We start from the raw sequence: 26,417 nt of genomic DNA on the forward strand, positions 1-26,417 counted from the left end.
AAACGCGTCACGCGACCGCGACGCCCAGGCGACGCGCGCCCCGCCCTCCCTACGCCGGGCCGGCCGCGCGCAAGCTCCACCTGCTGGGCCGCGCGCGCCGCGGCCCCGCCCCCAGCGGTGGCCCCGCCCCACCCCGGAGCTGGCCCCGCCCCCGGAGCTGGCCCCGCCCACTCTCCGGCTCCCGCCCCGCCCCCGGGCCGCCTGGCTTCAGAACCCGCTTGGCCGGCGTCCCCTTCAAGCTCGGGTGCCGCGCTGCATACCCCGGAGTGCGGAGCGGCCCCGGCCGTGGGTGCAGTGAGCCTCGCAGGCCGTGTGGCCGGCATCAGCCGCTGCATTTGCTGCGACCCCGGCCTTGCAGTCGCCTCACCACCAGGTACGCCACTTAGCCGCGTGTGGGACGCGGGCCCGGCTCCCGGCTCCCGCCGACCTGGACAGGCCGCAGAGGTGGCCCGGGTGGCGGCGGGGCGGGGGACTTTTGTTCTGTACAGGTCTGGCCTTTCTCTGTGTGGGTGTATGGTTTTTGGTTTTTTTGCAACAATAAAAGAGTGGAAAATGAAGTCTCAGGGTTTTTTCATGTGTAAAATGGTAATGATAAATGGGATAATGGTCAAGACGAAACGGAGGTGTTTATGATTTGTTTTAATTTTGCTTTATAGATGAGAGAATGCCTCACAAAACTTGTTTTTGAGTATAGTTCTGCTTAGTCACCCTTACAAACGTTATATTTTTTACTGTTTTGCATTTCTTAACTCCTGGCCATAATAGACCGCCCTTAGTATTGATTTTTAATGTAGTACCTCAGACCAGTCAGTGCAAATAAGTATCTTGAATTACAGACAGTGAATTGTGAGACTGCTAGGCAAAGTCAGGACACCAAGATGGATTGGGATTGCTAAAGGAAATGATTTTGTTTTGAACAGATTAAGGATGGAGTCCAGAGCAACACTCATGGAACTGTCTTTATTAAACTGTTTATTAGACAGTTGGAGATATTTGTATTCACAAGAAAAGACTGGGAAGGAGAGCCCAGAAGGGGAGATAGACATTAAGAAACATTGTACTGATGGATTTGAGTTTTATACACGTGCTTAGCAGATCTTGAGAAAGAAGCAATACAGTTTGAGCAAACATTTAATATTTTTTTTTGGGGGGGGGACTCAATTTCCAAAATGTAATGTAAACGGAACACGGAATTTCCATGTTTGCAAAATGGTTTAAATGTTTGAGAAGCATGAATACAGACTAGAATTGAAGCCATGAGTGAGAGGTGGGAATGCCCTGGAGTAGATAGAGTGTGTGTGTGTGTGTGTGTGTGTGTGTGTGTGTGTGTGTGTGTGTGTGTGTGTGAGAGAGAGAGAGAGAGAGAGAGAGAGAGAGAGAGAGAGAGAGAGAGAGAGAGAGAGGTATAAAGAAATAGGGTTGGTCGGAGGATAAGGAAATGAGCTTGAGGCTGAGGAGCTGGAAGAGAACTAACTGAAAATAAAACTTCATGGAGGGAAGTTGTGGAATTTTCTTACAGAATTGAGGTGGGTCCAGCCTCACTAAACTATAGGAGTTGGATAATTTTGAGGCTCAGTTTTAGTATAGGTGAAAAGGGGAGATAGATGGAATATTCTTGAAAGCACAGTACAGTGCCTGGCACAGTAAGCTCTAAAAATTCCTGTCATTCTGATGAACCTTGCACAACTTCTCCATTCCCAAGACAGTTCAAAACGGTGAAAACCTGAAATGTAGGCCTGTGGTTTTGATGTGGGTGATGCCATTCATTTCCTTATGACAGTTTGAATGAAGGGTAATATGGATAAGTACAATTTGAATGGTAATTTAGATAAGAACTAGTTTAAAACCGTCTGAAGTCACAGGTTGAGCAAACTGATTGTTTAAAAAAAAATGCCAGTCAGGAAGGAGTGATAGAAGGAAAGACTGGGCTTTTTGAAGGTTTCAGGATATGGGAAAGATATAATCATGTTTCTTTTGAAAGTGATGAAAAGTGGGAATCCATTTTATGCTCTTGTTAAAGTGAGTTATATTTTTGAGACAGGACAGTGAAAGTGTTGGGCCTGTGCTGTTAGACTCCATTATGTGTTACATAAGTGATAATTACAAGCTATGAATAAGCAAGAAAAATCTACTCACCATGTAGTTAGTAGTTTTTCAATCTGTCATGCAGTGTCATTAAAAAAAAAAAAAAAACAAAACCGTTAGTGAAACTCAAATCTTATAGTAGCCACAGGAAGAAGGTCTTGGTCATAGGCAGACATCTCCTTACCTGTCTCTGTCAGTAGTCAGGCCTATAACAGAATGTGGTTATGTTAAAGCAGACCTTGTTTTTGTTGTTTTTCTTTGAGATGGTCTCTCCCTGTAGCCCATCCTAGCCCTGGGACTTACTACATAGCCCAGGCTGACCTGGCATTCAGTAGAGATCCTCCCAAGTGCTGGAATTACAGGCATGAGCCACCACACCCAGCTTAAAGTAGATCTTGAAAAAGTACCTCATAGAGTCAGGCCTTCAGATGAAAGGTTTTCATTCAAGAATAAGTGAGTTGGACCAGAGTTATTTATAGTAAGAAATTTTATCAAAGCATCCTGTTGAGAAAAACTGAAGAACAGTGAGCAGAATTATGCGCGTCCAACTTGCTTGTTTGGTTTTAGTAGTTTTTTTATTGTTGTTTATTGTTTTGCTTTATTTTTGAGACAGGGTCTCAGTATGTAGCTCTGGCTGTCCTGGAACTCACTATGTAGATGAGGTTGGCCTCAAAATTCAGAGATCTGCCTGCCTCTGCCTCCCAAGTTCTAGGATGAAAGCGGGAAGCCAGCTTGTGGCCCAACACGTTTGTAGATAACCACATCACACCACAATGTCAAAAGTTTGGACAGCCCTGGAATTAACTGGCCATGTATTTGGCTATGAATTAAGAGAAATGAATTCATTTAGAACTGGTCTAGCCTTAAAGTAATTTTATGACCATGGGCAAATTGTAAGCATGCGCGCGCGTGTTTGTGTGTGTGTGTGTGTGTGTGTGTGTGTGTGTGTGTGTGTGTTCTGTGTTTTACCACTGAGTTACATCTGTAGCCAAATATTAACCCCTTTATTCTGTAATTTTTTCTGTCTATTAATGAAGGTAATATCTGCTTAACCTTCTTTGATAATCACAGGTCACAGCTGGAATGGCTACCCACTACACACCACTTTTGTGATTATCAAAGGAGGCCTAGTCTGCTTTTTCCAGATTATGTCACACATCACCAAATATACATTTTATAGTCTTGAGTTTAGACGATGAATACTTTTATGATACCTGTTACTTTCCTTTTTTTTTCTTCCACTTAAGCCTTTCTCGCCAAAAGTTGGGGTTTTTTTCCCTATCTTATTCATATACTTAACCTTTATCTACGGCCTCCATTAATAATTATTTGTATTAGATTCATCTGCCAGCTCATGACACCCAGGAAGCAGAGGGAAGGGAGGGGCCGAGACATGTAATGAGAGAGAGTTTGTGAACATAAAAGTGATTGGAATGGCGTACAGCCAGTGAAAGGGTACATTCGTCTGTCCTGGAAAGAAGTTTGTGTCAAAATCTGTTTGTGAGTGAGTGACCAAGTTTTGCTGTCAAGTCCAGACCAGTCTGTTGCCCCATCCTTCTGTCTCGGCCTCCTGAAAGCTGGGATGTCCACATCACACCAGGCTTTGTAGTAAGGGTTGTTTTGTTCTGTTTTCACTGGGTCTGCCTGTGTATTCCTGGCTGTGCTGGAATTCACTTTGTAGACTGGGCTGGCCTTGAACTCACAGAGATTCTCTTGTCTCTGCCTCTTGTAGCTGAGGTTAAAGGAATGTGCCACCACGCCCAGCTCTGCATTAAGTTTTTAAATATTATAGCCTAACTGCCTTAGTTTCCTCAACAAGGGAAGTGTAGGAGATTACAAAAAGATACATGAATGGGAGATTATATCAGAATGGCTTGCCATTGAGAATTTGACAACAATGTAAGTCTAAGAGATTGTTTAGGCATAATTATACGCTCTGTAAAGCATTAAAAATGATTATAATTTTTTATATTTATAGTATATTCATAGCAGAGTACTAAGCATAAACAGTATTTACTGTTTTTTTTTCAGAATAGCATGTACACATATATCAATGTCTGAATGTGTTTGTATATATATATACATATATATGAATATATGACTTCCAAAAAGTAATAAATATTGCATGCCTCATGAAGTTTTTATAAGATACCCATTAAGGTCATGTGTTTTTATTTTATAACTATGCAACAGCTATTGATACACAATAAAGTTATGCATTACTGGATGGTATTCTCTTTTAGAATAGAGAAGGTATCTACGTAATGTTTATCTTTAAACATACAGATTTTGTATATTCTTGTTGGTTAGCTGCTTTTCCTCTGACTTTGGGCAGAGGATGTTTCCATACCTTTTGGTTACCTGTCCTGCAAATGTAATGCTACTCATACAGCTTAACCAAACACGTTCTTATCAGAGGGCATATGCTATTAATGGCACACTAGCTTTCTTCTGTAACTTACTTTGGGCAGTGATAAAAACATGTGCTTTGATGTGAAATTTTTTCTGTTCTATTCTGTTTTATTTTTGCAGTGCTTTGGATCAAACACAAGACTTGAGCATGTTAGCTAAGCACTTCTGATATTATTTTTATAGTTTAGCAGGTAATGTTGAAGATATTTTCCACTAAATTTTATTATATATATACACATATATTTTATGTATTATATATGTGTGTGTGTGTGTGTGTGCACATATATTATTTTATTTTTTGCTCCAACAGATTTTTTTTTCGACTAGTTAAAAATATGGAGCCAGAAACCGAGGGACCACCACCAGCAGTCCAAGTGACACCTCTTCAGCAAATGATTGCCTCTTGTACTGGAGCTATATTGACATCACTAATGGGTAAAATTATGTTACCAGTACAATATGTAACTTTGTTACATTAGAATTTATGTTTTATTTAAGAATGTTCCATTAGAGTTTATTATCTGTGAAGTAATGATATTATTTTTGAGGGGTGTGTGTATGGGATGTGTGTATGTACACATACTTGTTGTTTGTGTATAAGTGCATGTGACAGCCAGAAGTCAATGTCAACATCTTCTGTGCTATTGGTGAAATTATTAAGGCCACTCCACGTAGTTTAAAGGGAGGTTTATTTTGTGGGGTAACTTACAAATGAAGGGATAGGTTGCAGGGTCTGGCAAAGGTATGGCGCAGTCTGGTGGTGTTCTCTGGAGAACTCTGCTCAGTCTACCTCCAGCGTCCAGGGTCCCAGAATCAAGAGAGACCTCTCCCCTAGATCCTGGGTCTTCCGCTTCCTCCCTCAGCCCCGCCTTGTGGGCGTGACCATTACCGAAGCCTCAGTGGGGGTTGGAACTTCCAGGCCAAGACTGGGATGGCTACCCACTACAGTGCTCTTTCCCTTTTTCCTATGTGTGCCTGTGTATGTATGTGTGTGCATATGCATGCATGCATATGTGTATGCGAGTGTGTGTGGAGGCCAGGGTTCGATGCTGGATGTCTTCTTCAGTCCTGCTCCACTTAATTTTTTGAGGGAGCCTCTCACTGAAGCCAGAGCTTAATGATTGACTAGCAAGCCCCCAAGGATCCTCCTGTCTTTGCCTCCCCAGTGCTAGGATTAGAGTCCAGTGCCACTGGGCCCAATGTTTAACATGGATGAAGGGGATTCAAACCCTAGTCTGCATTCTGGTGTAGTAGGCACATTACTGGGTCATCTCAGTCCCTAGACTAATGATAGTATACAACATGTAAGATACCAGAATGTCTTCATCAGCATGATAATGGGAAAAGAACAGAAAAGGAAGAGAATTGAGTTTCTGTTCTTGCCTGTTCACTCACAGGTCATGGCTATACTCTGGAATACCAATTTTTCTGAGGTTTGTCTTTTCATTGAAAATAAGGAGTTTCAGCTGGGTGTGGGGGCACATGCCTTTAATCTCAGGACTTGGGAAGCAAAGGCATGTGAATCTTTGTAGGGTGGCCTGGTATACATAAGAGTTCCAGGACAACCAGGGCTACATAATAGAGAAAAAACAAAACAAAAGAAAAAGGAGGAAGAAAATTGGTTGGTTTTAAAATAAGTTATTGGAGGTCCCTATCAACATTATTAAACTTTTACATTTCCCTTATGTCTTTTAAAATAGAAAAGGAATAAAACATTTACATATGGAATAATATAATTTTGGGCAACTTAAGAGTTTAAGTTTCTAAGGATTATATTTTTATGTTTCGTATAGTGCATTTCTTATAGACATAGCCAGATGGCATACATAATAACTTAACATTCGAATGATTTTTAAGTTGACTTGTTTATTTAATTAAGTGATTAGAACATATAAACCAATTGCTTTGTGGTGTTTCTTTAGGTCAGCAATCAAGTTCATAATGACCTTACAAATTATCTAATGTGACTTTCTTGTTCTGTGATGAGGAATAGTTTTCTTGAAACCACAATTCGGTATTTTTGTCTTATTTTCATGAAATAGAGGATGCAAATGAAAATAAGATGCAGATTTTCTTTGTTGTTCCCAAATGGATGTCATAATCTAATGCTGAAGATGATTTATGGCTAATGTATCCCAAATTTTGTTTCCTACAGGCTTTATTTGATGTAGATACATTGATCAGGTTGGGAAGACTAGCACTGTCTGAGTTTTAGTTACTTGTAATATGAAGTTTTTCTCAAATCTTTAGACTTTTAGAACTTTCATTCATTGCTTTAAAGAACATATTTTCTAAAAGTGTAGTGCTTTGGTTTAACACATTGTGTTAAATTCCATTTGGAATTGTAGTTGCAGATAGGAATGACTTGTACTTGTGAGAAGTGATTCGAAGTCTGTCTTCACTAGCCAAGGACAGAAATATGGAGAACTGCATTTAGGAGCAGTAAGTAGAACACCTCAGTGGTGGAACACACATTCCATGCTGTTTTTAGATAAACACTTTATCCATTGCATAGAAATGAGGAAAAGTATGAATTAATGTATAGTTTTTTTTTAATTGACCATATATGTCTTAGAGAATTAGAGATAACATCTTAATTAAATTTTCTATATTCATAGTGACACCCCTGGATGTTATTAAGATTCGACTCCAAGCCCAGAACAATCCATTCCCCAAAGGTATATATATATTCGATACCCTGACAGTATTGTTAGACTTTTAAAAAATTTTACTGTGCTTATTTTTGTTTGCATAATATTTCTGTTAATTTATTAGAATTAATGCCTTATATAGAAACATTTTTTTCACCTTTTAATTGTACCCATTGAGGTGTAGGCAGAAAAAATATGTATGGTAGCTATTCTTCTTTATTTATTGTATATAAATACATCTATCCATCTATATCTTAACATTTTTATGGACTACCTTACTGAAGTAGAGAATGACTAAATATATGTGAGTATATGCTATTCAGGTAAGAATAGCCCCTTTCTCTCTCTCTAGGAAAGAACAGGTTTCTAAGAGATGCCAACAAAACATAGCAAGATAAAATACCGTAAGATAAAACAAAACCATCACATTGAAGTTGGACAAGACACGCCAACAAGAGGAAAAGAGCCTAAGAGAAGGCACAAGAATCAGAGACCCACTTGTTTACACTCTCAGGGGTCCCATAAAAACACTAAACTGGAAGCTATAACATATACACAAAGGACCCAGTACAGACCTAAGCAGGCTCTGTTGAGGGACATCTAGATGGCTTCTAATATCTGGCTATAATGAATCAGTGAACATGATTGAACAAGTGTCTCTGTGGTAGGATGAAGTGTCCTTTGGGCATATGCCCAAGAGTGGTATAACTGGATCTTGGGGGCAGGTTGATTCCCATCTTCCTGAGGAACCATCACACTGATTCCCAGAATGGCTATACAAGTTTGCACTCCCTCTGTACCTTGTGTAAGGGGAACACTCCCACAAGCTGTGGAGGAGTGTTTCCCTTACTCCACATCTTCGCCAGCATGAGCTGTCACTTGTTACTGATCTTAGCCATTTGACAGCTATAAGATGGAATCTCAAAGTAGTTTTGATTTGCATTTCCCTGATGACTAAGGATGTTGAACATTTTTTTAAAGTAGTTTAACGAACTTATTGGTTTTCTTGATTTCAGCCCTGAGTTTGATTATTTCTTGCCATCTACTCCTTTTGGGTGTGATTTCTTCTTTTAGTTCTAGAGCTTTCGGGAGTGCTGTTAAGTATGTGGTCTCTCCTCTTTGGTTTTTTTGTTTGTTTGTTTGTTTTGGTTTGTTTTAAATTTTATTTTATGTAGGTACCCAGTGCTATGGACTTTCCTCTTAGAACCACCTTCATTGTGTCCTGTAAGTGTGGGTGTGCCTTGTACTCTTTCTCATTCGATTTTAGAAAGTCTTTAACTTACGTCTTGGCCGGTTTTCATTCAGTAATGAGTTGCTTAGTTTCCATGAGTTTGTAGACCTTCTTCTGTCTGTTGTTGATGTCCAGTTTTTATCTGTGGTGGTCAGACAGGGCATAGGGTTTCAGGTTTCTTGTATCTGTTAAGACTTGCTTTGTATCCTAGTATGTGGTCAGTTTGGGGGAAAATTCCACAAGGTGCAGAGAAGAAGATATATTCTCTTGTGTTTGGCTGAAATGTTTTGTAACATCTTTTAGGTCCCTTTGGTTTAGAATAATAGTTAGCTCCAGCATTTCGCAGTTTAGTTTTTGTCTGGTGACCTGTCTGTTGGTGTGAGTAGGGTGTTGAGGTCTCTCTCCCGCTATCAGTGTGTGAGGGTCAATATGTGATTTAAGCTGTAATAGTGTTTCTTTTGTGAACTTGAGTGTCCTTGTGTTTGGGGCATAGTTGTTAAAAATTGCAGTGTCCTATTGGTGAATTTTCCCTTTGAATATGTAGTGTCCTTCCCTAGCTAATCTGATAGTTTTTGTTTGAAGGCTATTTTGTCAGATATTAAAATGGCTACACCAGCTTGCTTCTTGGGTCCATCTGCTTGGAATATCTTTTTCCATTCTTTAACCCTGAGTTGATGACTGTCTTTGATGTTAAGGTGTGTTTCTTGTATACAGCAGAAGGATGGGTCTTGTTTGTGTGTGTTTCCCATTTTGATTTGCTGGTCTGGGATTGTTTGTTCCTTGTGCTTTTGGGGGTGGTTAACCTCTTTACATTGAAGTGTTCTGTCTAGCACCTTCTGTAGGTGTAAATTTATAGATAGATACTGTTTAAATTTGGTTTTATCATGGCATGTCTTATTTCTCCATCTATTGTGATTGGAAGTTTTGCTGGATATAAGAGTGTGGCCTGACATCTGTGGTCTCTTAAGAGTCTGTAGAACATCTGTCCAGACTTTCAGAGTCTCCGCTGAGAAGCGTTATTTTAATAGGTCTGCTTCTATATGTTACTTGTCCCTTGCAGCTTTTAAAAAAAAGTTTGTTGTTTTGCACGTTTAGTATTCCAGATGAAAACTTGCTAGAGTTGGGCCTGGAATAATAGGATGAGTGGGGGTTCCAGAAGGTTGGAGAAGATCTTCCTGATCAACTGGACATGGGGGCAGAAAGGAGGGGGAGGCCACTGCCGTTGTCTGCTACAGAGATGGGGGTGAGACTGGAGAACTGGATTTGGAGGAGAGAAGGGAGAGATGAAGGTCTGCATTTAGCCTACATTTAGCCTACCTGTTTCTCCCTGTTATTTTATAATGCAGAATTTGATAAAAGTAATTCTATATTTTATCAGATGGACAAGAATACCAGTTCTCTAGTCAGTCTTTGAAAACTGTGTAAAGGTAGTATGTCAAACACAAATAGCAAAAAGTTGACTGAGCTGTGATAAATTGCTTTATTTGAATCCTCCCTGTTTTGAGGATGTAGCTCAATGGGTGCATTGCTTTCCTAGCATGTATGAATCCCTGGGTTCTAGTCTCAGCATCAGTTTTTAAAAAGTAAAATAAAGCTTTCCTTTTGAGTATATACAAATAAGGTGAAATGAACCATCATATTTCAGATAAGGATAAATGAATAGTAAAAAGAGACTTTTGTACATTAAAGAACATTGTGGAAGCAGAAGGGGAGAAGCAGAAGTCTAAGCAGACTTGTAGTATATGACACACAGAATTATATGTCATTGAACAGAGAAGACATTATAACAAGTTATGGTAAGTTAGTAGAGCTGACAGCTGGTAGACAGAGCAGTACAAATAGAGAAAAGGACAAGCATTGCACTACTTCTATTAGTAATGCTTGTTCTGCTTATTGTCGCATGAATTTCCCTTGTGTGCAGGAGTTGACAGGCAAACATGTTCCTTTTTCTGCCCTCCATCTCCCATCCCTTAGGTAACCTAACAAATACTACTGTGAACTTTTTTTAAAGCCACGGTTCTGAAAATATGAAACCCACTAATTCACGTTGTCACTTTTCACAGTGTGGGTTTAGAGACCAGTGCTGACTGACCTTTAGCAAAGTGAACTAGTTATGTGTGCTCTGTCCTAGAGTCTCTCTTTCCATGCTTTTCTAGTCTCGCTGTAAAAACAATGTCATTATAGGAAGTAACTCCTGGTTATTGGACTCTTCTTTACTAGGAAAGTGTTTTGTGTACAGTAATGGACTCATGGATCACATGTGTGTCTGTGAAGATGGAAGCAAGAAAGCATGGTATAAGAAGCCAGGAAACTTCCAGGGAACGTTGGTAAAGAGATGCTTTTATTTGGAATCTTTGTATGTTTTCTGTCCTTGTATTTATTCTTATATATGGCTTTCTAATTATAAAGGAATTAAAAGTTCATCATACCAAATCATGGTAAAGAAAAGTATTTCTTTATAACTTCTTCATCTTGTTTATATAGAAAAAAGAAGTAGCTTTTTAAAGTTATTTTTAAATTTTTTGAGAATTGTAGCTCTCCCATATTTTTAAAAACATAAAACAGACTCATGTATGTTTGTCCCGTATCCTTGGTGGTATTAACATTGATGCACTTCTGAAGAGAATACTATGAGTTCTTTCTTGTTTCCTATGAAGAACAATACCCATTTTATTTGTTCTCTCAGCCACTTTGTAACCCCTGGCAACTTCTAATCTGTTCTTAATTTAGCAAACTTTGTCCTGAAAAAAATGCTATATAAATGGAATCATGGCAATATGCTGCTTTAGGGGTTGCTTGCCATTTTTCATTTACATGATAGTCTGGAGATTCATCCAGGCTGTTGTGTGAGTCCGTTATTTGCTTCTGGTTTACTGCTCAAATCTACATGCAACACTATAATTGAAACACTTTTTTCCTTAAAGATAAGTTTTAAATTCACTGTCAATTTTTGTCATTTAATTAATAGACAAATTCTATCAATGCAGTTACAGGTGTCAGGGTTCCCACTTGCCTCTTCATGTTGTTTTGTTTGTTTGTTACTTCTCTTGCCCTCCTTTGTGTCACGTGTCTTATCATTCCGTTTCAGCAGTCATGCTGTTGTGTGTTTCTTAGCTGAAGCAGTCTAATTTTTTTTTAACTTCAAGTATGTTGACAAATGATCATTCTATGGTTTTGTTTTGTTTTCAACATTAGCTGTTTTGAAATCTTTGTCTGGGAACTCAGACATCTTAGCTTATTTCCAGTGTCTATTTTTGTCTTGTCTTCATTTAATATAACATCTTCCTAGTTCTTAGAATGGGCATTTTGAGTGTTGTTATTAAATCTCAAGTTCTAGTTAAACATTTTGTTCAGACTTTTTTGGGGGTGGCGTAGGGGACTGTTTCACAAAGGAAGAGTGGGGTCACATGGTTAGTGCAGCATAGCTAGGAATCTAGGTTCTCTACTCACCTCCAGTTGGCCGCAAGTTTGGGGGAAAACTTTACTGTTGGGCAGAACAGTGGGAGTTTGGGCTCTTGCCACTGGTTCTGAGATGGAGTGACCTCATGACTGTCAGATGATGCCACAAATCCTCCCTCTCCACCGTTCCTCTTCTGACACCACTAGATAACGTGGGGACAGAAGTTTCATCCTGTTGGGCTTCTGTAATGCTAACCCACTGAAGGTGTTACAGTGCCTCATTGCAGCCTTGTGAGGGAAATCTCCACAACCTCCTTGGCTTTTACTGGTGTGGTTCTGAGCAATGGTTGGCTGGAGGAGAGCAAATGTGTCCTACAAGTTTTCTCTTCCCAAGCGTCCTCTTACCCACTTGTGAGTGGCTTTTCTCAACGGTCTTTTAAGGTGCAGTGTTGTGATTATGTCCACATCTTTTTAGTTGTATATAGCATACTACTTTATGACTATACCTTGTTTTATTTCTAATATCTCCTGCATGTATATCTAGAGTTGAATTTTGGGGTTTTGTGGTGCCACTTTGTTTAACTTTATAAGAAACTGCCAAACTGTTTTGCAAACTGGGTGTACCATTTTACTTTCTCATAAGCAATATATGAGGCCTCCAAATTCTCAAGTCCTCACTGGGACCTTTTTCTCCTTGTCCCCTTCCCTCCCGTCCTCCTTTCCTCCCATCCCCCTTCCCTCCTTCTAAGTTTGTGTTATTAAGCTGTAAGAATTTGTCTGTTCATGGCAGGCTTCACTTTAGTTTCTGGCTGCTTTTGATTTCTCTCAAGATACTTGAGAAAGTGGTCTTTAATGACACTGTCTCAGATGTCATACTTAAGAGAGCTTCTGTAATCAATTCTGTACTTCCTTTTTATAGTAACCTTATAAAACCTTTTTATTTAAACATTTTTAATTTATGTATATGTGTCTGTGTGAATCTATGCCCACATGTGTGTGAGTACCCACAGAGGCCAGAAGACAGCATCAGATCCCTTTGGAGCTGGACTTACAGGCAGTTGTGAGCCACCTAACATGGGTGTTGGGATCTGAACTCAGGACCTCTAGAAGAGCAAGCTTAACTGCTGAGCCATCTTTCCAGCCCCTCAAAAACTTGTTAGGTAGAAACAAAGTAAAATACGTTAAAAAAAAAAAAATCAGAACATGTAATGGAGACTTCAGTCTGTAAGAATACATTCCAACTTATATATGTGAAATTGTCTCTTGTTTTTTTAAGAACCAACATTCATAAGTCCAAGAAACTTGTATTTTAGAAATGATGTTTAAAATAATCAGATTACCAGTTATTACTATAGATTTTTATGAAGTTTAAAGATATATCTTAGGCTGAGCGGTGGTGGCGCACGTCTTTAATCCCAGCACTCGGGAGGCAGAGCCAGGTGGATCTCTGTGAGTTCGAGGCCAGCCTGGGCTACCAAGTGAGTTCCAGGAAGGGCACAAAGCTACACAGAGAAACCCTGTCTCAAAAAACCAAAAAAAAAAAAAAAAAAAAAGATGTATCTTATTTACCTTTCTATTATAATTTTAGGATGCCTTTTTAAAAATTCTTCGAAATGAGGGTATTAAATCCCTTTGGAGTGGCCTGCCTCCTACTCTGTAAGTTGAAATTTACTATGTTTTCTACTAAGCATGGTTGTAATCAGCATGGTTGAACAGACTCTTGTATTTTAATATTATGACTTTCATTTCCTGAAGTATTGTTTTATGAGTTTCACAACTGTACATTTGCTGTCCTACAAGGACTCACAGAACTCAGGGAGGTTATAGTCATGTAAATGGTTCATTACAGTTACAGCATGCCAGGTATAATTGGTAAGGAACAAGACACATGTCACGGTCTAAAATCCTTTTCCTGGCATAGCACAGGATGTACTTACTCTGGCAACAAGTAACTGCAGTGTGTGAAGTATTTCTGCCTTGGAAAACTCACCTGAGTTTCAGAATGTAGTTTTCAACATTATTATTACATGTTGGCTACATGGAACATTCTGGTTTTGCAGCTGAAAAAATGTCATACCCCAGAAAGAAAGTAGTTGTATATCACAAATCACACTGTTTGCATAATTAGTCTAGACAAATTGTTGTAGAACTTCCGACATACCTAAAGTACTATCCTCAGGAACATTCTAGTGGCTACAGGTCAGCACACAGATTGGCCCTCGTGAAGGTATTATAGAAAACTTAGGCAACCATGCCCCGTGTTGTTTTTGCTGTCTGCGTTTTTGTTTTGTTTTTGTAATAAAAATCAATAGTTTTGTGTTTTTCTTTTTGTTGTACTAAAACTGTAAGGTATGTTGAATATTTATATATCCAATTCTAGTTCTCTACTGAGTACAAACTTGTCAATGACTATGGTAAACTTGCAAAGCTAAATGTGAAAGCTCCAGCAAATGTTTTAGCTTCCTTTATTTTATTTGTTTTTCACAACTTCCTCTGTCTTTCAGAGGGGATTATTTAATCTTGAGTCATATTTGAGGCATATATTTTAATGCCTAAGATGATTTCTTTAAAAATTTTTTTTGTTTTTGTTTTTTTTGAGACAGGGTTTCTCTGTGTAGCTTTGCGCCTTTCCTCGAACTCATAGAGATCTGCCAGTCTTTGCCTCCCGAGTGCTGGGATTACAGGCGTGCGCCACCACCACCCGGCAAAAAAAAAAAAAAAAAAAATTTATTAACTTATTTTATGTACATTGGTGTGAAGGTGTCAGATCCCCTGGAACTGGAGTTATAGACAGTTGTGAGCTGCCATGTGGGTGCTGGGAATTGAACCCAGGTCCTCTAGAAGTTCTCCTAACCAGTGCGCCATCTCTCCAGTCCCCTAAGGTGATTTCTTATTGCATTAATCTATATGACATACTGCTGCCTGAAAGTTTTACTTGAATTTAATTAATAATTCCCTTTGATATCACAATTCCCTCACAATTAACATATATAATCCTGGCAGTGTAATTGTAATCTACTTCTTCTAAGCCACTGTGATGTCTGATCTGTGGTTTAAAACTGTTTTACAGTTTTACTGTTCTTAGACTTTTCAGAAAAATTGGGGTTGGGAAGATGGCTCAGATGATGGTAGAGCATTTTCTATGGAAGCCTGAGGACCTCAGTTGTGATCCCCAGCACTCACTTATGTCAGGCACACTGGTACACATCTGTAGTCACACCACTGGGGAGGCAGAGACAGAAATGTCCCTGCTGCTTGCTGGCCAGATCACTGAGCTTGAGGTTCAGTGAGAGACCCTGTCTATCCCAAAGAGAGATGGGATGGAAAGAAACTGAGTAACATACCCAGCTTTGACCTTGTTGCTTTGTGCATGCACACACACAAGCCTATCCAGGTACATGCAGATATGCACACAAGCATATTTCTCTCATGGGGTAATTTTTTTAGTTTATCCCATATAAAAACTTATAATATATGAGCTTAGCAGTATAGCTGAGGCCTTTTGATAATTCTGAACATATTTTGTGTGTCTTTCTAACAGAGTGATGGCAATTCCTGCCACAGTTATTTATTTTACCTGCTATGAACAATTAAGTGCTTTTTTGAGAGCTAAATTAGGAGAAAATGAAACCCGAATACCAATAGTTGCTGGGATTGTTGCCAGATGTAAGTAATGAGCTTGTTTTCAGTTTGATTTCTACTTAGAACATCTATTTAGACTCTGATATTTACAGAGAATCTGTTTAACGTACAGAATATTGGTATGATGTATTTTGCGTTCCAGTTTGTATTAATTATTGCTATCTATACTCCACAAGTCATTCAATAAGGAAGTGATTGCCATCAGAATGAGATAGGGTTATCTCATCTTCATTGAATCTTAGATAGTTACTTAACAGGGATGTTAGAATTGATTCTTATTCACCTAAATTTCCAATGTATTTGAGTCCATACATGACTTCAAGCCAAAGCTTTAGTTAGATTTCTTATAAACTCTAGGATTCAGAGCTTAGTCAGAAGGAAAATTGTGTCTGTGCAAACATTCCCTGTTAAATAGTCTTATGTGGGCATGGTAGCACATGATTTTAATTCCAGCACCTGAGAGACAGAGCCAGATGCTCTCTGAAGACCTGGTGCAATATAGAGAGTTCTATGCCAGCCAGGGCCACATAGTGAGACCCTTCATCCAAAAGAGCAGAGGAGGTGAAGTAGTTGTTGCTGTTTATCTGGGAGTGCTAACTGGGGTTTCCAGTGCTGTTTATCTGGGAGTGCTAACTGGGGTTTATCTGGGAGTGCTAACTGGGGTTTCTCTGGGAGTGCTAACTGGGGTTTATCTGGGAGTGCTAACTGGGGTTTATCTGGGAGTGCTAACTGGGGTTTATCTGGGAGTGCTAACTGGGGTTTATCTGGGAGTGCTAACTGGGGTTTATCTGGGAGTGCTAACTGGGGTTTCTCTGGGAGTGCTAACTGGGGTTTCTCTGGGAGTGCTAACTGGGGTTTCTCTGGGAGTGCTAACTGGGGTTTCTCTGGGAGTGCTAACTGGGGTTTCTAGTGGTTCTCTGGCTGGCTCTAGCATTTTTAGTATCACTTTGGCACAGTTATCATGAGAAAAAATCTTTTGACATCATTAGCTCTTCTCTTTCAGTCTTTGGAGACATTAAGAGTAACTGAGGGTAACATAGAACATGAAATATTAAGGTCGGAAGGTAGACTACTGGGGCAGAGGCATGCAAGGAGGAAAGGGTCCACATGGAGGTGGGGCAGAAACAAGTCAGCTAAAGCAAAGTATATCTATAAATGCCACAAGGAGCCTTTTACTTTATCAGCTAAGTTTTTAAACATACAAAACACAGCCGGGCGGTGGTGGTGCACACCTTTTATCCCAGCTCGGGAGACAGAGGTAGGTGGATCTCTGTGAGTTCGAGGCCAGCCTGGGCTACAGAGTGAGTTCCAGGAAAGGCACAAAGCTACACAGAGAAACCCTGTCTCGAAAAACCAAAATAAATAAATAAATAAAATAATAATACAAAACACAGACTTAACCTAGAAGGAGAGTTTCTTTCCCAGGGTGAGGCTTGCTCATTGCACTCTTGGTGTCCTCACCGCCGCAGGTTCCCCAAAGTAGGAAACTTGAGTGTACAGTTTGTGGAAGTGGGGGAGGGGATAAAAAACCAAAACATAGACGTGTTAAATTTGGCTCCCACCGTATACACCTTAATCTTTCTGTTCTCGTGTTTGTATTAGTTGGTGCAGTAACAGTGATAAGTCCATTAGAACTGATCAGAACTAAGATGCAGTCTAAGAAGTTTTCTTATAAGGAACTACATGGATTTGTGAGCAGGAAAGTGTCTGAAGAAGGTTGGATTTCCCTCTGGAAGGGCTGGGCTCCAACTATACTTAGAGACGTGCCTTTCTCAGGTAGGATTTGTCTTATTAGTAGCTATTCATTTTAGACCTCTGTCTTAGGTCATGTATTAATTTTACTAGGTTTTAAACTCTTTATGGTTAAAAGTAAATTTTTTCACAGATTTGTAGTTCATTATTCAAATTTGAGACTTGCATAAGCCTTTATTGATTGAACAGTTTCTAATTCAGGTCCGTGTGTTTTCTGATTGTGTCTAATTGTTGCTAGGCATTCATTGGTACATATTCATACTCAGATAATACAGACTACCTGTTCTAAACAAGTCATAATAAGGCAATTAAAATACAAATCAAAATATTATAAAATGTACTTAAGACCATCTTAAAATTAACTGAACTCCTAATTTTTCAGTAATTAAAAATAAACATTTCCTGTTAAGTATTCTATAAGACTATTATAAATCAAATAAATTATAATAAAAGACTTATAAATCAAGTAGGTTCACTTATATTATATAGAGATGTAAGTAATAGGCTTCTATGCCAGTTTACTTTAAAAATATATTCAGTTATGTAAAAAGACACACAGATACACGTTTATAGAATGAACACCTGTGGACTTGGCTGTCACCACATGAGGTTGAATGTCATGTGTTACATCATGAAGCCATTTATGCCCTTTTTGCTGCTGCACCCACCATAACCCCAGTGGTAACCTCCATACCAGCTTTTTAAAAGCACTCAAGAAAGTCAGAGTATAGACGTTGGTTCTCTCCTTCAACTGTGTAGGCTCTGGATTTCACACCAAAATGTGATTATAATCAGGTGTGGTCCTCATGTCTGTAATAGCAACACTTGAGAGACTGAGGGATGAGGATTGTGAGGATTACCATGAGTTTGAGGCCAGGCAAGATTATACAGTAAGACCCTGTCTCAAGAAAACAAAAACAAGGCCACAGAGACAGCTTGGCAGTTAGGAAGGAGCACTTGGCGCATTTGCTGTTCTGCAGACGTCTGAGTTTGATCCCCGGACATACATAGCAGCTCATAATCATCATAACCCAGTTCCAGATCTGACCTCTCTTCTGATCTCTGTTGGCACCAGGCATGGCAGCATATGTAGGAAAAACACATAAAATCAAATTTTAAGTTACTTAGAGTAACAGAGGGGACAAAATAGGATCAGTGAGATGGCTCAGGAGATAAAGGTGCCTGCTGTCAACCCTTGCGACCTGAGTTCAATCTCCAGGACCCACAGATAGAAGGAGAGAACCAATTCCTGAAAATTATTTTCAGACCTGTACATGTGGACTCATACACCCACACACAATAAAACAATATTTAAGTGATTGGATCAATACATTTATCATCAATTATGATGGTTTCTGCTGCTTTACACTTCCATAAGCTCTTCATTGTCAAAGTCCCTAAATTATGTTTATTTGATCATTTAACGTGTCCCGCTTTGATTTGCATTTCAGTGATTACTTATAAAGGTTGGCATTGTTTCGTTGGTCATTTGTTTAGAGATAATTGATTTGGGGATATGACCCAACATATAAGTCATTGTCAGCATCATTCATTGAGTAACTTTAGTTGTAAAGAGATTTTCATGTATGGGTGGAGTTTTGTCTTACTGGTTCATTTGTGCAATACTCATTTGCTAGTAATACTGTCCAAGTCACGATCGCTTTATAAAAGTATCTTGATGTTGCCTTAGTTTTCTTTTCTAAGAATGATATATTTGTGTTAATAATATTCTTTAAAGTATTCCAATAGCTATCTAAAATTTTCTTCATAAAGGTTATATACACTTTTTATATATTTTATAGGTATACTACATCCTCTAGGCTTTGTGTGTGTGTGTGTGTGTGTGTGTGTGTGTGTGTGTTTGTGTGTGTGTGTGTGTGTTTGGTTTTGATGGGGACTCAACCCCATCATTTTATGGGCTAGGTCAGTGCTGTCTCTTTGAGCTACTTCATCAGGCCTTGTTAGTTCTTTTTAAAGTTGTATATTTATAATAAATACACTTTATAAAGCTTTGTGGGTAGTATAGTTGCAATTGAATTTTCCCTATTAGCCGATATCTAGCTACTTTTAAAAAGATGAATAAACACTAATTTGCCTAAGTATCTTTTGAGCTTCTTTGTAGATAATATATATTAGGACTTCAATGTTTTTATATTTATCCTAACTTTTTTCTTCCTATACATTTAGATGTTACATTTTCTACAAGTTTTTGGTGCATATCTGTTATCAGTTTGATAAAAACACCTTTTAATCTCCATATTTTCAAGAAATTTGAGTTTGCTTTAAATGGAAGTGTTAATTTTATTAAATGTCCTCCATCATAAGTAGGCTCTCCCATGGTTTTATTCATATCGTATGCAAATGAATTATACTAACTAACCTGATTTATGGGATACCTCCATCTAGCCATCATGTATGGCCTTTTATGGTATTCCTGTTGAATGTGATTTGTCTTTGGTGTGCATTCTTACACTGTGCTGTAGATCACCCTGTGCATTTCCATTCTTCTGCTTACCCTGTCAAGTGTTTATTATACTTCAGCTATGTTGATGGAGAAGTTTTTGTTTTCTTAAAAAACTGTTAAAATATTACTTAGAATTTCAGTTCCCTCTTTTAATCCTGTCTAGTTTTAAGCATAAAGGACGGTGTGTCAAGGCTCGAGTTTGTGTTTTACTTTGATTTGTAACATCATAGCTGTATTCTCCGAAGTCTACATTGTGTTTCTAAATTTGTGCTCATTTCATTCTCTGTTTTATAGCAATGTACTGGTATAACTATGAGATTTTAAAGAACTGGTTGTGTGAGAAATCTGGTTTATATGAACCGACATTTATGATCAACTTTACTTCAGGGGCATTGTCTGGTTCTGTAAGTTTTTTTTTTTTTTTCTGTTGTTGTTGTTACTATTCCAGATACTTACTAATTAGTATTAAAACAGAACAAGATCTTATCTACCATTTCATGTGTGTTGAGGGGACACTTTTTCCTGTTTTCAGGAAATAAATTATTAGCCATTAAAATATTTTCAGATGTACTTCCTATCTATGTTTTTATTCTGTACACATTCATTTTTGAAGAGACTTGTTTTGGTTAGCTAATTATAGGTACCATCATGATTGTGTGGATGCAGCACTTTTTCTGACAGAGTATTTTATAGTACATTAGTTCAATAAATGCTGGTAGATGTGGTTAGCTAATAGTCGTGGAGTTTTGTCTAATATGAATCACCAAATCAAACAGACGATGTTCTAGTCTCTGCTGCTATGATTCTTTGGGAACATTTTGACTATTTAGAAGTTTCTGAAGGAATTTTGAGAAACAGAAACCAGAAGGGAAGACTCACAAAGGACCATTTTGGGGAATAGGAAGCTCATCCTTCCTCACCCTTCAAGTGGTGCAGATTCATCTCACCACCGCCTTGGCCATAAAGAGTTTCCGGAATTAATGTGTGATCATTTACTGCATGACACAGACAGACGGTAGTTACAGAGCAACAGGACTAAGTCAGCACTGAGTGCTTGAGAGGTGGAAGCAGGAGACCTTGGGGGCGGAGCCAGGTTGACCACGTGATAACATCCTTTGTCTTTAAGAGAAACAAGTGAGAGTTAAAGGGCTGAGCGGAAAGGAGAAACGCTGCAGGAGATTTTGAATAATGTGCCAGAAAACCGAGGATAAGGACGCTGGTGCTGGGCATGCAGAAGTGAGAAGACAAGTTCAGATCCAATGGCCGTCAGCTCAGCCAGCAGTAACACAGAAGTAAATAATTAGCTGTGAGCAATGGCTTCAGGACGCACCGGCTGTTCAGGAATAGGAAAGACTCCAGTTTAGTGTTGCTACTGAACATAAGTGTTCATTTTTAGTCTAGAAATTATTGGTAGCTTTAACAGCTTTCAAATAAAGATTTGTCTGTGCAACTGAAAAAGCACATGGATATGATGGTGCCACAAACAGCTGTCTTAACTTAGAAAAACGTGGAGTCACAGCCCGTTGCCTCTTGACTGTGGAGATGAGAAAAAGGCAGTGTATTTCATGTTTGCAGTCTTTGCAACTGAGTTCAATAACAGCACAGAGTTGAGATGAAATAAAATGTGATGCTTAAGAGGCGTTTTATTAATGTAATTATTTAAGTGTGAGCTAGGAAGCAAAACATCTATATGGATATTGTATCAGATATGAGACCATTCTTAAAGGAATTTAAGTATCTTTTAAAATCTTACTTAAGGCAATATGGGAAAGGGTGTTAAATTGTATCACTTTGAGAAAAGTTTAGAAAATGTGATTTTTGAAACTTTGCAACTATAAAATCCATTAAAAGGTATATAGAAACTAAAAGTTTGAAGTACATTTTCATTAACTTATAAATTTATTTTGTCTAATATTTGAAAAATGTTTGCTGGAAATTTTCATATGCTAAATACATACTGGAGAATTTCTACTTTAAAATATGTTAAAAAGCTGAGTGTGGTGGCTCATGCCTGTAATCCCAACACTTGACAAGTATAGACAGACAGGATTGTCAGGAGTTCAAGGTAGTCCTTGGCTACTCAGTTGTGTTGAAGGCAAGACTGAGCTACATGAGACCCCCCCAACACACACACACACTCACATACACACTGACAGTACATAGTAAAATAGTATTGTATGACACATAGAATCAGAAGGTATAAACACTGGTGTAAAGGCACAGAGGACTGATGCTATTTTTGCCATTGGCAGCTGTGTGGTCAGGAAAGAAAATGGATTTTTCTGAGGCAGTTTACTTTGGAGTTTTATGATGAATCCTTGAGATGTAACCTGTTTTCATCAATAAAAACTTTTTATGTATATCTGGTTTATTTTACATTTCAGTTTATGATTTTGTCATTATCCATATTAAATAATGTGATAATACATTTTTAAATATTTTTTGAAAATGTAAAGATTTAAATTGACTTTTTGATAGTTTGCAGCTGTTGCAACTTTACCGTTTGACGTGGTGAAAACACAGAAACAGACACAGCTTTGGACGTACGAGAGTGGTAAAGGTGAGTTGAAGCATTTATAGATGTCACTGTTTCCCTTTTGTGATTTTGTTAGGAATATGTAGTCTGGAAACACCACTGTTTTTCTTAGACCTTAGTCCTCTTTAATGAAACTGATAGAGATGTGCTGGTAGAATGTAATACCTAGAAAAATACTAAGAAGTGTCCAGGAATCTTAAAGCCTGTTTCCTGTCTGTCTCTTAACTGCTCTGAAGAAAAAAAGAATTACTTTTATCATAAAAAGCTATGTTGTTTTAATTTTTTCTGTAGTTTGTTTTCAAATTTATATTTTTATTCACCATGTAAGTATTCTTTGAAATAAGTTAATAAAATAAATCTAGACAACTCAGTACAAATGATAAGAAATATTTAGGGTATTAATACATTATAGTGATTTTGTCTTTTTTGGATCATTTTTGCCTTAAAATGGTACATGATCATAATCCCAAGAACTTGGGAGGCTGAGGCAGGAGGATCTGGAGTTGAGCCTTACTGCCTACGTAGTAAGACTGTGTTTTATAGGAACCCTGAGATGGAGTCTGTCCAGAGCCTGTGTGCTTTGTCTTCTGTTTACTTAGCGTCTTATTTCTGCCTTTCACATTCAGTGTGTTTCTTCACGAGTGACAGGACTCTTGTCCAGTCAGCATATTGTCAAGGCTTGGGTTTTCCTTATCTGTTCATCTGGTCTACAGTTAAAATAGGCATTTTTAGAGGATATTTTTCAGTAATCTTTCCCTTTTTGTCTAGCTTGCTTAGGGGTATGTCCTTTAGTCTGCCTTCATGACTAAGGATTGTCATCAATATAAACATTGGTAAATAAAATTGTGCTATGCAGTTCTCAAAGGCCAGAGAAGGCAACACAGGATTGTTTGTTCATTATCAGCTGGTCCCAAGTGAAGACAGAACTCTTTAGCTGTGAGTGAGCTGTTCACATGAGAGCTTGCCTGCTTCTGAGAGTTGTTTTCAAACTTACTGTGTCTTTATTCTGTGGACTCAGCCAACTCTACAGAAACTATGTGAAATGAAGGTCATGTGTGTATAGTTGTTTATAGGCTTTATATTTGAATTTAGTGGCAGCCTCCTTTAGCAAAATTTTTATGTTTTGCCGTCCCTCCCCCACATACTTAGTGGAAATAACTGAGATGGCATTGCTACCTAAAACCTGTCATTGAAGGAAAAGTGCAATCTAATTAGAAAGGTTGTGATTAAAGCAAAGCACCATTAGAATGACCTGTCCTCAGAACCATTCTTAGGCAAAAAAAAAATAAATAAATAATTTTTTTTTTCTTCTGTTAAACTATGGATAACAAAATTGAAATGAAAGTGTTTCTCTGGACTTAGATTACAAGAGATACATTAGATATATTAGGTGGGTTTTCTGTGTCTTCCATTTTTCTTCATGAAAGACTCTTGACATGAAGGAAAGCACAAATAGTAACACCACTGATTGTGTATGCTCCTCTGTGCTTTGTATACAGATGTGTGCACGGTTTTGCAGTAGAGCTACCATGTTTTTAAGAAAGCCAGGCACTAAAAATTGGACTTGGGTCTGGTGGTTCACATCTGTACCCCGGCTCTCAGGTGAGGCAGGAAGATTGTGAGCTTGAGGTTAGCCTCAGCTAGAGAGCAGAGAGAGCAGGTCAGGCTGTGTAGTAAGAACATATTTGTTCATAACAAAATAAAACAGATACAGGTGTTTTCTTAATATAATGAAACCTTATATTACTGAAGGTAATAAGCACCTTTATATATGATCTTGTGAAGGTCTGAATAAGAATGGCCCCATAGGGTCATATATTGGAATGCCGGGTCCCAGTTAGTGGAGCTATTTGGAATAAGTGTGGCCTGTTGGAGGGGGTGTGTCAGTGGGGTGGCCTTTGAGGCTTAAAGAGCCCAGGCCAGGCCTAGTCTTTCCCTTTCCCTCTGGTGCCTCGGGATGGGGTGTAAACCTCTCAGCTACTGCTCCAGCACCGTGCCTGTCTATGTCTCACCATGATGACCATGGACTAACTCTCCAAAGTTGTGAGTAAGCTCCAATTAAGTGCTTTTGTATACAAGAACTGCCTTGGTCATGGTGTCTCACAGTAGAACAAGAGCTAGGACAGATCTGTAATACAAACTGTTGAGTTGTGGTGTATGGTGCTATAGTATTTTTTTTTTCTTTTAACATTTATAGTTCCTGTGCCTTTGCGTTTGTCAACCTGGGCTATAATGAAGAACATTATTGCTGAAAATGGATTTTCCGGGTTGTTTACAGGTAAGAACCCTTGCTTATAATTAACTTCTAGGAAGAAGTGATAGGTAACATTTTATTTTTATTATTTTTCTTCTAAATATTGTTATAAGGTAAAGCAATGTTCAATAGTAGATTTTTGTTATGAGGAAAATTTGATTTTGAAGTTGGGAGTAAGCAGTTTGTTCTGTTCTTTGCTACCTATTTATGATATGGACTTGGTATTGCAGTTCATTTAATTTGGTTATGATGAAGCTAAATGCTACATTTTTTTAAAAAAATAAGGTAAAATGTGGGTCTTTTTTTCCTGTTCTCTTTTCAGGTCTAATTCCTCGATTAGTTAAAATTGCTCCTGCTTGTGCCATTATGATCAGCACATATGAACTTGGAAAGGCTTTTTTCCAGAAACAAAATATTGAAAGGAAGTCATTCTCTTGATGGACTTTTGTCTTAAAATATCAACCAGAGCCAGTAAGATGAAGATTGATAAGCAAGCTGCTTTTTTTTCAACATTAGTCTCTTACAGTGTGACTTTATCTGTCTTCCCTATAATTTAAATGAATAATAATTTCTAATCTACCTCTAAGCCATAAACTTGTTTAAATTTTTTGAGATTTTTAAAACATAATCCAGAAGCTGCAGCCGTTTTGTACTATTGCAGAGAAAATTACTCCTTAGGAGAGAAAGAAGTTATCTGAGTTCTTATAGCATTACACATTTCAGTACGTGAATGCTGCGAATGTGGCGGTACATCAGAACATTTGGATGTGTATTGAGTGATGCGGTCTGGAGAATTAAGTTCAGTCTTGCACAGTAGAGAGTAGAAGGAGCTGTCAGATGGCAGTGTTCACATTCCCCGACAGTGGCTGGTAACCCCTTCATTCAGGCGCATTGTGTCCCGCACTCCTGGTACTGCTGTAAGGTCTCGTGTAGCTTGGACTCCCCTGATGAAAGCTGTAGCTACCCTGTCTGTATGAACCGAAGTGTGATCATTTACAGGGTGTGGCTTGACATGTTAAGACTAATTCACTCAAATTTGGATCTGCAGTAGAAATCTATGCTGTACTTAGACTAGTGAAAATAAATAGTGTTGGGCATGGGAATGTGCTTTTTACCTAGCTTGTCTTCCAAGTATCATTGCTTGTAGAGTTTCTTAGGTCAGTTCTACAACTTTTTCCAGTAAAATCAACATACCAAAAGGCCAAAATATAAAATGATCCAAAAATGTCAACTTTTTTATGTGATGTCCTCAAATAATGCTTCTACAAGTAGAAAATCCTGCACCTTCCCTTGGGTGACAGCATGCAGAATATAGGCACACAGAAACATTACATAAATTGCCTTCAGGCTGTTTGTATAAATTGTACATGACAAATATGAATATTTATCACTAAGTAGTAATGAGATTTTTGAAAATTAGATTTGTTTTTTGTGTATATCTATGTATATATGAAGGTCAGAGGAAAACTTTCAGGAGTTAGCTTTTACCTCCCACCATGTGAGTCTTGGGATTTGAACCAAGGTCCTCAGGCTTAGCAGCAAGTGCCTTTACCCACTGAACCATCTTAATGGCCCAGGAATGAGATTTTTTAAGTATGATTGAAATGTAGCTCAGGGGTAGAAGAACACTTGCCTTTGGAATGTGAAACTCTTCTGTTTGATCTCCAGCACAGATGATAAGTAATTTAAGTAAATAAATAAGATGGCAAAGCACGAAATGCTATTCTGTAAAGCAAAAAGCACGTTATTACATTCTGTTTGCATCCTTTGAAATATGAAGTATCTCCTCCCTGCTCCAACAGCATAATGTATTTGGTAACAGTGATCTCTAGTGTTGTTAGGAGAACAAATGCATAGTAGAAAGTGTTTGTATGTTTCATAAGAAATAAATGATACAGGGTTTATTGTATCATGGTGTTTTACATTACAATCCTGTGTTGCTTTACATTAAAAGTTTAATATATCCATATATATATATATATATATATATA

At 38.3% G+C, this 26,417-nt stretch overlaps 1 protein-coding gene across 6 annotated transcripts; it reads left to right on the plus strand.

The window, feature by feature from the left end:
- The first annotated feature begins 198 nt into the window (after window positions 1-198).
- On the plus strand, window positions 199-26,417 carry Slc25a40 (solute carrier family 25 member 40). Of its 6 annotated transcripts, none has more exons than XM_036182467.1 (12): window positions 199-373; window positions 4,618-4,688; window positions 4,808-4,932; window positions 7,116-7,175; window positions 10,600-10,706; window positions 13,367-13,434; window positions 15,320-15,444; window positions 17,023-17,196; window positions 19,931-20,040; window positions 22,115-22,196; window positions 24,370-24,450; window positions 24,749-26,417. In XM_036182467.1, exons 3-12 carry the CDS (start codon window positions 4,833-4,835, stop codon window positions 24,862-24,864), a joined length of 1,023 nt encoding a protein of 340 aa, XP_036038360.1. In that variant the 5' UTR covers window positions 199-373; window positions 4,618-4,688; window positions 4,808-4,832; the 3' UTR covers window positions 24,865-26,417. The 6 variants fall into 6 exon arrangements, with proteins under 6 accessions (XP_036038360.1, XP_036038361.1, XP_036038362.1 ...); XM_036182468.1 differs by having other exon boundaries at window positions 4,825-4,932; XM_036182469.1 differs by lacking the exon at window positions 4,618-4,688.

This window comes from Onychomys torridus, chromosome 3 (assembly GCF_903995425.1).
Source record: "Onychomys torridus chromosome 3, mOncTor1.1, whole genome shotgun sequence".
NCBI lineage: Eukaryota > Metazoa > Chordata > Mammalia > Rodentia > Cricetidae > Onychomys > Onychomys torridus.

Excerpts from the sequence above, each read along its gene's own strand:
- Slc25a40 (XM_036182467.1), top strand. The coding sequence starts at position 4,833 with ATGGAGCCAGAAACCGAGGGACCACCACCAGCAGTCCAAGTGACACCT. Across the intron at positions 4,933-7,115 it reads TATATTGACATCACTAATGG|TGACACCCCTGGATGTTATT; the intron begins GTAAAATTATGT and ends CTATATTCATAG. Across the intron at positions 17,197-19,930 it reads TAGAGACGTGCCTTTCTCAG|CAATGTACTGGTATAACTAT; the intron begins GTAGGATTTGTC and ends TCTGTTTTATAG.